General features: G+C 36.2%; 1 protein-coding gene across 1 annotated transcript; it reads left to right on the forward strand.

Annotated features, from left to right (window-relative positions):
* Nucleotides 1–249: 249 nt before the first annotated feature.
* LOC109209941 (9-cis-epoxycarotenoid dioxygenase NCED6, chloroplastic-like) lies at nt 250–2,171 on the forward strand. The gene has a single exon (XM_019373305.1). It carries the CDS (start codon nt 381–383, stop codon nt 2,124–2,126), a length of 1,746 nt encoding a protein of 581 aa, XP_019228850.1. The 5' UTR covers nt 250–380; the 3' UTR covers nt 2,127–2,171.
* The last annotated feature ends 9,263 nt before the right edge of the window (nt 2,172–11,434 follow it).

The following is an 11,434-nucleotide window of genomic DNA, read 5'->3' on the forward strand; positions in this document are numbered from 1 at the left end:
CTAGTTGTAAGGGATTTGACTTTTATAATTCTTGCGCAATATATTTATTATACTTCTAAAAATAATGAATTCAATTCTAATAATTGGCGTAAATTCGATTATGACTGTCATTTCTCTCTTGCCTTTTTCTATGTAGTAAAATCAATAAAGAGAAGAAAAAAACAGAAATTTTGGGGTTTCAATTACACACGTGTCTTGTTATAACCAAATGTCTTTTTATGCTTGTGGACTTTCCTCTAGCTCTGCTTTGCACCTTTTCGACCTCTATATAACTCCATTTATTTCCCTTCTCTTTCTCCATAATCCACTACTTCACTCTTCCTTTTCCTTAAAATTGTCTTTCTTTCCTTTATTATTTTCTTCCAAATTTATTTTCCAAAATGCAAGCCACCAATATTTTCCCTCTTCCTCAACCCTTTATTCACAAACCCCACATTTCTCCGTGTGTTACATGCAAAATTCTCATCAACACTTCAAAGCAAAACACTACAACAACACTTCCTTCTTTAAGACAAAAACCACCTTTGCCAGAGAAAAAGATTTTTCCATTAAACCCGGTTGAGTATGAACCGCCTAAATTGAACCCTTTTCAGAAACTTGCTGCTTCTTTCTTGGACGTGGTGGAGAAATTGGTTTTGACGGAATGGGAAAAGAATCACAAGCTGAACCGGACTGTTGACCCGGAAATTCAGCTGCAAGGGAATTATGCACCGGTTCAAGAATGTCCGGTTCAGCATGGACTTGAAGTAGTAGGGCACATTCCATCATCTTTGTATGGTGTTTACGTAAGAAATGGAGCTAACCCTTTATTTAAACCGATTAAAGGTTATCACTTTTTTGACGGTGACGGCATGATTCATGCCGTTACGTTGGGTTCAGGGAATAAAGCTAGCTATTCTTGCCGGTTCATTCGCACAAACCGGTTGGTCCAAGAAGCAGAATTAGGGAAACCGGTTTTTCCTAAACCGATTGGTGATTTGGATGGCCATTTGGGTTTAGCTCGGCTTGCTCTATTGTTCGCCCGAGCTAGCTTCGGTTTAGTGGATGTTTCAAAAGGATCCGGTGTAGCTAACGCCGGTTTGGTTTATTTTAACGGCCGGCTTTTAGCCATGTCAGAAGATGATCTCCCGTACTGTGTGTCTATTACAAAAGATGGTGATCTTGAAACAAATGGCCGGTTCAATTTTAACGGACAAATTAACGATCCGTTAATTGCACATCCTAAGGTGGACCCCGTAACAGGGGAGCTTTATACCTTAAGTTACAATTTGTTAAAAAAACCTTACCTCAAATTCGACACGTGCGGTCGTAAGTCACGTGACATCTCCATTTCCCTCCAAAAACCCACCATGATACATGACTTTGCCATCACGGAAAATCACGTGATCATCCCGGATTATCAAGTGGTATTCGAGATATACGGGATGATTCGGGGCGGGTCGCCCATGGTATTCGTCCCAAATAAAATCTCTCAATTCGGTGTGTTGTCGAAAGACGATCACGACGAATCGAGAATCAGGTGGGTCGAAGTTCCCAATTGTTTCTGCATGCATTTGTGGAATGCATGGGAAGAAGTTGATGAACATGAAGGTGCCACCGTTGTCATTATAGGTTCATGCATGAGTCCACCGGAATCCATTTTTTCGGAAAGTGATGATCCATTAACAAGTGAATTATCCGAGATCCGATTAAACCTAAGAACGGGCAAATCAACCCAACGGGTCATAACATCGGGTATGAATCTAGACGCAGGGCAAGTAAACAAGACTAGACTTGGTAGGAAAATCCGGTACGCCTTCATGGCTATAGTTGATCCATGGCCAAAATGTAATGGCATAGCAAAAGTCGATTTGGTCACGGGAAATGTTACAAAATTCTTTTACGGAGATGAACGATTTGGTGGCGAACCTTATTTCGTGCCAAGTAAAGGAGAAGAAGAAAAGGAAGATGAAGGATATCTCATGAGCTATGTGAGAGATGAGAGGAGAGAAAAATCTGAATTAGTTATAATAAAAGCTTCAAACATGAAGCAAGTGGCTTCGGTAAAATTGCCTCAAAGAGTGCCATATGGTTTTCATGGTACATTTGTTAGTTCACAGGATTTATACAAACAAATTCCATGCTAATATGATTAATAGTTTTAGTATACATAATTGATTACTTTTCAAGTACTATCTGTTTTGCTTGGTTGGATTATAATATCCTTTGTTGAATAATTAACAATTGTGGAATCTTTCAATTTTTCCTCCATTTTTATATATGGACAACTACGAGAGAAGACTACGAGAAACACTACAAAAATTTAGGACAACTTTAATTTTTATCAATGTTTTAAAAGGCGGGGGGAGAGGCGAGGCGTTTTACCTCTGACGAGGCGAGGCGTAAGCCCTGAGACATGGGGCGTAAGTCCCACGGATCTTTAAATTTTACAAATTTCAAGAAGTTTAAGATAGTACAAAATAAAAAATAATTATAAAAATTACATCAAAATCACAAAATTATAACAAATAATCTATTTAAAATATTTATAAATTATAATTCGGCTATGAATAATATGAGAAGTATGACATATATCATAATATGCAAATTAGTTGCAACGTCGTTACAACTCAAACATCAAAAGTAATGTATTCGATATGAAATCTTATATGTATCTCTTAAGGAGTAATAAATCTTGAAAGAATTTCAATACTATAATTTGATATTTTACTTAAATACTCCTTTTATTTAATATGATCTATTTGAAAGAGAATTTATGTATAAACATAATTCACAATTTAAAATTCTCTAGCATCATTTATTTTTAAGTTTTAACAAGTTAATAAATTGACACATAATTCATCATACAATATCATGATAACTAATTATTTGTAAATAATTACTAGCTAATATTGAGATATTAAATTAAAAAGTACTGTATCTTATAAACGTGAAAAAAATAATACTCAGAAAAATAATTATAAAAAAATTATGGACTATTATATAGTAAAGACATAACAAAAGTTAATAAATAAATACTTTCGAAAAGAAAGATTTATTTAAAATTTACTATCATAACAGTCTTAGTGGATAACGTGCAATAATTTTTATTTAATTATGACATGAAATTCTCTCAATTTAATGATTTATGATTAAGAAAAAAGTAATTTTGAATAGTCAACGATTTGGTAAGAAAATTTGAGGATTTACAAGTTTAGTACATACAATTGCATAAAGTTCTATTAGGCGAGCCCAGTACCCTAGGCGTTGGGCATGTCCGGGGCGTAGGCCCCAGTGGCCGAGGCGTAAGTCTCACGGAACTAATTCCCCACACATAAGCCCAGGGGCGTTTTACGAGTGCTCCGCCCCGGGGCAAGCCCCGAGCGAGTCCCAATTCTGCCTTTTAAAACAGAGATTTTTATCCACAATTCTTTTGCTAGTGTGAAAATGACGTGATGTACACTATTGTACATATATGTCTAATTGTCTATGACTTGGTTCAATACATAGTTTTCGCTCCATTTCTCTGAATATTAATTGTTATCAGAAAATGGAAGTAATAATAGCGTTAAATATAATGGTTTGGAATCATTTTCATATTTAAGTGAAGGTAGATTTTATCTCCCTCAGTCGAAGCTTTTTCTTACCTTTTGATAAGCTTAATTATACTGTAGAAGAAACAGCTGTACAGTCTAATGATTAAGTTAATACTGTGTAGTTAGTTAGTTAGTGAATAGTATAAATAGAAGGTAGTTATGTATACAGTATGCATGAAAATCAGTTGGAACAGTTTCTTTTCAATACAGAGAATGAAGCTCTCATTTCTCCTTCACCGACTTTCTTCTTCTCCTGCCATGGTTGCCTAGCTCAACATGGTATCAGAGCTTCAAGGTAGATCGAATAACTCAGCAGCTTCAGGAGAGGAAGATCACTGGTTCATAGCTTCCTTTTCTCTGTTTCTTTTCTCTGCTCCTTCCAATTTTTTCAGTAATTTCCTTGAAGTCGGGGTTTGCTTGATTAGGTCAATTTCTGTTGAAATTGAGTCATTTGCAATCTAAATCATCTCACTTAGAGAAGAGTGATACGATCTATAATGTCTACAATGGCAATCGATGATGGAACCTTAACTTCTCCCATGGCGACTGCAACTCAAGCTCAAGCACTACCTCCTCCAGATCTGGTACATCATAATCATCCTTTGTATATTCATCCTTCAGATACTCAAGGATCTGTTCTTATCTCAATTCAACTTCAAGGTTCTGAAAATTACTCAATTTGGAGTCGGTCAATGAAGATTGTTTTACAAGGTAAAAACAAACTAGGTTTTGTTTTAGGTACCTGTAGAAGAGAAATGTATGATTCTACTTTACATGAACTTTGGGACAGATGCAACGCTATTGTTCTAGCTTGGATAATGAACACAGTATCTCCTAGTCTAATTAGTACTGTGATTTATGCATCTGATGCTCATAAGGTGTGGGAAGATCTCAAAGAGAGGTTTGATAAAGTGAATGCCTCTAGAGCTTGTTATCTACATAAAGAAATTGCTGCATTAACTCAAGGCATATCTTCTGTATCTGTGTATTTTTCAAAACTTAGGGAATTGTGGGATGAGTATGAAACTCTAGCCCCTCCTCCTTCGTGTGGATGTCCAGAATCTGTCAAACATGCTGAACATTATCAATTGCAAAAGTTATATAAGTTCTTAACAGGACTGAATGATTCCTATGAGAATGCCAAGGATCAGATCCTTATGACAAGGCCCTTACCAAACATAAATCAAGCATATGCTATGATAGTAAATGTAGAAAGCCAAAGGAGAAGTGGCAGTAGTGGACTTAATGCTAGTATCAGTGTTGATGGCAATGATACAACTGCTCTACTAAGCAACAGAGGAAATAACAATGGCAATAATTCTGGTGGTGGCAATGTCCATTACAAAGCTAAGACAACCTACAGTTCTGGAAGGTCTACACTTCAATGTGACTACTGCAAGTTTAAGGGCCACACAAAGGACAATTGCTACAAGCTGCATGGATATCCAAAGGAGGCACTCCAAACACTTATGCTAACAATGTGTATGGTGCAGGAAATCAGGGATTTGAAGCTCAAGGATCATCTCAACAAACAACACCACCAGCTCCAGTTCAGTTCTTCACTTCAGAACAGTACAATCAGATTCTGCAAATGCTAAGAAAGGAAAAGAAGGAGAGCCTGTGGCTAATGCACCTCAAGTGGGAACAACAGGTATTCCTACTGCTCTATTGTCTAGTCTAGGAAGCCATAACTGGATAGTAGACACAGGGGCTACAAATCACATGGTACATCAGTTAGGCCTGCTTCACAAATTCAAAGAATTGTCTCAAATGGGTAAAAATAAGGTACATCTACCTACTGGAGAGCAAGTGACTATCACTAAGACAGGAGAAGCTCATATATTTCAGGACAAAATAATTAGAGAAGTCTTATATATACCTGAATTCAAATACAATCTATTATTAGTGTCAAATATTACCAAGGAATTACAATGCTGTACAGCATTCTTTCCTGACTTCTGTGTGTTTCAGGAACTCTCAAGTGGGAAGGTGATAGGGATTGGTAGAGAAGAGGATAGCCTGTACATTCTGAGGAACAGAGGAGACTCACAGCAACTCTCTAAAAATAAAGATCACATCAGTCAATCATCTGTAAATACCTCTTCAAGTTCAATAAGTGAAACTAGTTCCAATAATAGAACTAAGACTGTTGATTTGTCTCTTTGGCATAGAAGACTAGGACATGCTCCTATAAGAGTGTTGAGGAATATTGAAAGTCTGTGTAACTCTCCACTGAATAATCACATGTGTTCTGTATGCCCTATTGCTAAACAGGCAAGACTACCTTTCCATCTTAGTACTACATGTTCTGCTAAGCCTTTTGATCTTGTGCATGCTGATGTATGGGGTCCTTATAAGGTTCCCACACATGATGGTAGGAGATATTTCTTGACTCTAGTGGATAATTTTTCTAGATATACATGGCTCTTCCTAATGCCTACTAAGGCAGAATCTGTTGTAGTGCCAAAGGACTTTCTCATATATGTCAGAACTCAGTTTGATTGTGGAGTAAAATATCTCAGAACAGACAATGGTACAGAATTTTTCAATGATCAGATGAATACTTTTCTTAAGGAGTGTGGGACTATACACCAAAGTTCTTGTATATATACACCACAAAAAAATGGTGTTGTAGAAAGGAGACATAGGTATATCCTAGACATGGAAAGAGCACTAAGATTCCAAGCCTTTTTACCTTTAAGTTTTTGGGGAGAGTGTGTCTCCACAACAGTATACCTTCTCAACAGACTGCCTACTGTGTTATTGAAAGGTAAGTCACCTTTCCAGAAATTGTTCAACAAGGCTCCTTCCTTACAGCATCTCAGAGTATTTGGTAGTCTATGCTATGCTACTAATGTCAAGAAGGGTGATAAGTTCAGTCCAAGAGCAATACCAGCAGTCCATCTTGGATACTCCACAACTCAGAAAGGGTATTATCTCTATGACTTAGCCTCCAGGGAGTTCTTTGTAAGCAGAGACACTGTCTTTCAAGAAGACATCTTTCACTTCAAGCACAAAAATAATGGTCTTTCTCCTATATTTCCTGTGGTGCAACTGGTTGAACCTGATCCTCCTGAGTCCTCTATTGTATCTGCTCCATTTCATTCCCCTCCAAATTTCACTTCTGATGATGCTACTCAGTCTCTTCCTTCAGCTTCTGCTAGGGATCCCTCTCCTCAGCCAGTACAACCTAGAAGATCCTCTAGGGAATCAAGGCCTCCTATATGGTTGGGAGATTATATTGTTCCACATAAATCCTCCTCTTGCACATATCCACTGTCACACTATGTGACATATGATCATCTTACTCCTGCCTACAGGGCTTCTCTAGCCGCTTATTCAGCTATTATAGAACCCAAAAACTATGCTGAAGCCAGTTCTGATCCACTATGGGTGGATGCCATGAAGGCTGAAATTTCAGCTCTTGAGAGCAATCATACCTGGACAATTGTAGATCTTCCTTCTGACAAAGTTCCTATATGGTGCAAGTGGGTATTCAAGGTCAAGTACAAGTCCACAGGAGAAGTGGAAAGATATAAAGTTAGGCTGGTTGCCAAGGGCTATAGCCAGTAGGAAGGGTTGGACTACACTGAAACATTCTCCCCCGTAGCTAAGATGGTCACAGTGAGGTCTGTAGTGTCTCTTGCTGCTGCCTCTCATTGGTCTGTGTTTCAGATGGATGTTCATAATGCTTTTTTGCAAGGAGATCTATGTGAAGAGGTCTACATGCACATTCCTGATGGCTTTTCAAGCCAGGGGGAGTGTCAGAAGGTGTGCAAGTTAAATAAGTCCTTATATGGACTTAAACAGGCTCCTAGACAGTGGAACTTAAAGCTGACAGAAGCTTTAACGGATTTAGGATTTGTACAGTCACACTATGAATATTCCTTATTCACACACAAGAAGGGAGCAGATTTAGTGATTGTTCTTGTTTATGTTGATGATCTGCGTGTGACTGGCAATAGTCCAAACTTGATTGAGAAGGATAGAAGTGACTTGCAGAACAAGTTTAAGATGAAAGACTTAGGAGAATTGAAGTATTTCCTTGGCATAGAATTTTCAAGATCAGAGAAAGGCATTCATATGTGTCAAAGGAAATATGCACTTGAGCTGCTATCTGAGTCTGGTCTAGCAGGAGGAAAACCAGCACTTACTCCACTGGAATTTAATCACAAGCTTACTTCCATAGAGTTTGATAAGTTGTTCAACAAGGAGGGGTTGTCTGATGACATGTTGCTTGAAAACAGAAGTAGATATCAAAGGTTAGTAGGAAGACTGTTGTATTTAACCATGACTAGGCCTGACATAGCATTTGTGGTACAGGTTCTGAGTCAATTTATGCATGCCCCCAAGTAGTCTCATCTAGATGCTGCTATGAGAGTTATCAGATACATTAAGAACAATCTTGGTCTTGGCCTATTTCTACCATCAACTGGCAGTCAAAAGCTGGTTGCCTTCTGTGATTCAGATTGGGAAGCTTGTGTAGAGACAAGAAAATCAGTTACAGGTTATGTTGTAAAGATTGGAGATGCCTTAATCTCCTGGAAATCAAAGAAGCAACGAACAGTTTCACGAAGCTCAGCTGAAGCAGAGTTCAGAAGCATGGCCACTACTGTTGCAGAAATAAAGTGGTTGGTTAGATTATTTGAAGAACTGGGAGTATCAGTTGAGCTTCCAGTCCAACTTCACTGTGATAGCAAAGCTGCAATTCAAATTGCAGCTCATCCTATTTTTCATGAAAGAACCAAACACATAGATATAGATTGCCATTTTGTAATGGAAAAGATTCAAGAAGGGATGATTCAAACTCAGCATGTTGGTACAAGAGAGCAACTGGCAGATATCTTCACCAAAGGTCTTTGCAGTCCACAACATGATTACTTACTCTGCAAGCTAGGAATGAAGAGTCTATTTTCATCCCTCAGCTTGAGGGGGAGTGTAGAAGAAACAGCTGTACACTCTAATGATTAAGTTAATACTGTGTAGTTAGTTAGTTAGTGAATAGTATAAATAGAAGGTAGTTATGTATACAGTATGCATGAAAATCAGTTGGAACAGTTTCTTTTCAATACAGAGAATGAAGCTCTCATTTCTCCTTCACCGACTTTCTTATTCTCCTGCTATGGCTGCCTAGCTCAACATATACCTTGTAGCTCAACTAATCGAGTGTGACTTATGTTGCATTTGGAGGCAGATATAGATTCAGGATTTATATCTGATGGTTCGACCTTTAATATTTTAGCGTTTAATTCATTGTATATTTTTTGAGAAAATATGTTTAACTTTTGTCGAAAATAATGGGGTTTAATTGAATTTGGTGGTACTAAGATTGCATCTCCACAGCTTGGATGACGCCAAGGGTTATCGTAATCTTATGGTAAAGTAATGGACAACATTGAACCTAACTCAACCTCAAAAGCTGACTTATGAGATCCATGATTGAAATATGGCGGCCAATATCGGGTGAATCAAGAATTTAGTTGACCTGGATCTGATACTATAATAAAGATGGATGATAATTTGCAAAAATATGATTCTTCGGGTGCCACTCTTTGATTTTTTGACCCCACTTGACTTATGGGCAGAACTTGAAGTTTAACCATGGTGTTTCACCTAGCTTGCCCCATGGACAACATTTTTATTTTTGGCCTTAAAGGTTATTAGATGTAATTTTCTGAATAAAGAAGTAGACCAACCCAAGAACTAGCTTGAGAATATCCAATACTATACGAGGAGACAATGGCTCCCACCCAACCGATATGGGACACCAATATCTTATGCGACGAATAATACTCCACATGAATATATTCTAAATATTTAATTTATAAAACTTCCACTAGTAACGATTTGATGATCATGACATCGTAAATATGAACATGAAGTAACTTTATGCATACGTCGAAGATAAACTTGATTATAAAATAATTATCTCTTGTTTTCCTTTATTTTTAAATTAACTGTCATCAGAAAAATAGAACTGGTATAATATTTTCTAGCATTAAAGATTGGCATCATCATTATTTCGATATAGGAGTGCAGTAGAAATTCCATCTTATGAGCCTTGAGTTTTCAATATTAGTCGTTGAGCTTACACAGACAACAAGAGTATGGTTAAAAATATTTCTAAAATTATCTTGTCATTATCATGAAGTGAAGTAGAGTAAGATATAATGATAAGCTAATATTCAAGAATTTCATTGTATATGAAATCCTTTTTACTATCTATTGATAAAAGCTAATGTTCAAAACTTTCATTGATTTTGAGCGCGTTGAAATTGGATTCAAGAGAATAGGGTATCCAACTTTCCTTATTTACATAGGTCAAATTTGGTTCGATTCAGATAAAAAATGTTTAACACGAGAATTGAGGGAGTAAAAGAAATCATTAAACTGAAAAGTCATCTTACCAAAGTAATTTGTTTTTGTAATTGATCTCATATAAATTACAATGGAGAAAACTACGGGAATAGTCAAAAATAAACGATACTTATTAAATAGGAATCCTGCCACTCATGAGGACCAAATAGGAATTAATAGCTATAATAAGATCAAGGCAAGAGAAATTGTCAAAACACATCTCAAATTCTACATTGTGTTTCTTCAAGATTTTGAACCTTATCAAGATTCTTCTTGCTAAACAATTACTGAAACAAGATTCGTCCATCTCTATCCATTTCATTCTTCTTCCTAAATCAAACATGGTGAACCCAACCAATATTCCAACTTCTTTACCCATAGAAATAATTGGAGAAATTCTGTCCCACTTGCCTTTGAAGGTCATTTGTAGAAACAAGGTAGTTAGTTAGGATTGGCGTGATTTAATTAATGAAGACTATTTTGTTCAAAGACAATACAAGCATTTAGCAAAGAAATCATCATCAATTTTAATACATTCCCAAGAATTAGATACAGGCAATCACACATTGAGTTGTTTCAATGCAGCATTCAGATTTTCAAGACCTTTCAACCAAATGAGTGTAGTTGCTACACTTAATGGAATCATATGTATGGTCAGGAGACCAATGAGTGATAGAATCACCCTTTGTAATCCTGCCACTCATGAGGTATTGCAACTTCTAAAAGCTGATGGAGAAGTATATGCCGCCTTGATCAGAATGTGGAGAAACATACAGATGAGAATATTCCAAATTTAACATATCATAGCAAGAAGTGGACAAGGAAAATAAATGCATCATTCATGGCGGCTCAAGGATAAGGCTACTAAAACTTGTGCTTAGGCCCCCAAGAACTGCAAGCACAAACTTTAATAAAGAAAAGAAAACTTTTGGAATATGTGGTCTTAAATAAGTGCATTTGTGTGACTGTAATTTTTTGAAACTTGTGGTCTTACATCTACCATAGCATTTGTGTGGCTATAGATATTTCTTATTAAGGAAATATTGAAAGGTGTCAATATTTTTAAAACGGACTAATAAGGAAATAGTGACAATCCTTTGTATAAAAAGGGAGTAAAGTATATGACAAGTTAGTATTTTACATATCCAAGTTAACCATTTGTGTGAATATACTATGTTCGTTCTTATTGTCAAAAATCTTATTAACATATATGAGATTTGAGTAGTTTAATTTAAAATTCTAAAATATTAAGTAAATAATTAATTTTTGTATTAAATGCTTAAATTTTTTAAAAGGGAATTTACTACATTCCTATAATAAATAAATTCTTTTTACTGATTGGAAAAGTCAAACAAAGAACACAAGGAAATATGAACATTTTGAAAATTAATTGTAACACTTTAACAAAGATGGTAGTTATCTTAGTAAGCAACTTTATATTAAATAAAAAAGTCAAATAATGAACACCAAAAGAATAATATTTTTTATGATACATTGTAATT

This window comes from Nicotiana attenuata, unplaced genomic scaffold (assembly GCF_001879085.1).
Source record: "Nicotiana attenuata strain UT unplaced genomic scaffold, NIATTr2, whole genome shotgun sequence".
NCBI lineage: Eukaryota > Viridiplantae > Streptophyta > Magnoliopsida > Solanales > Solanaceae > Nicotiana > Nicotiana attenuata.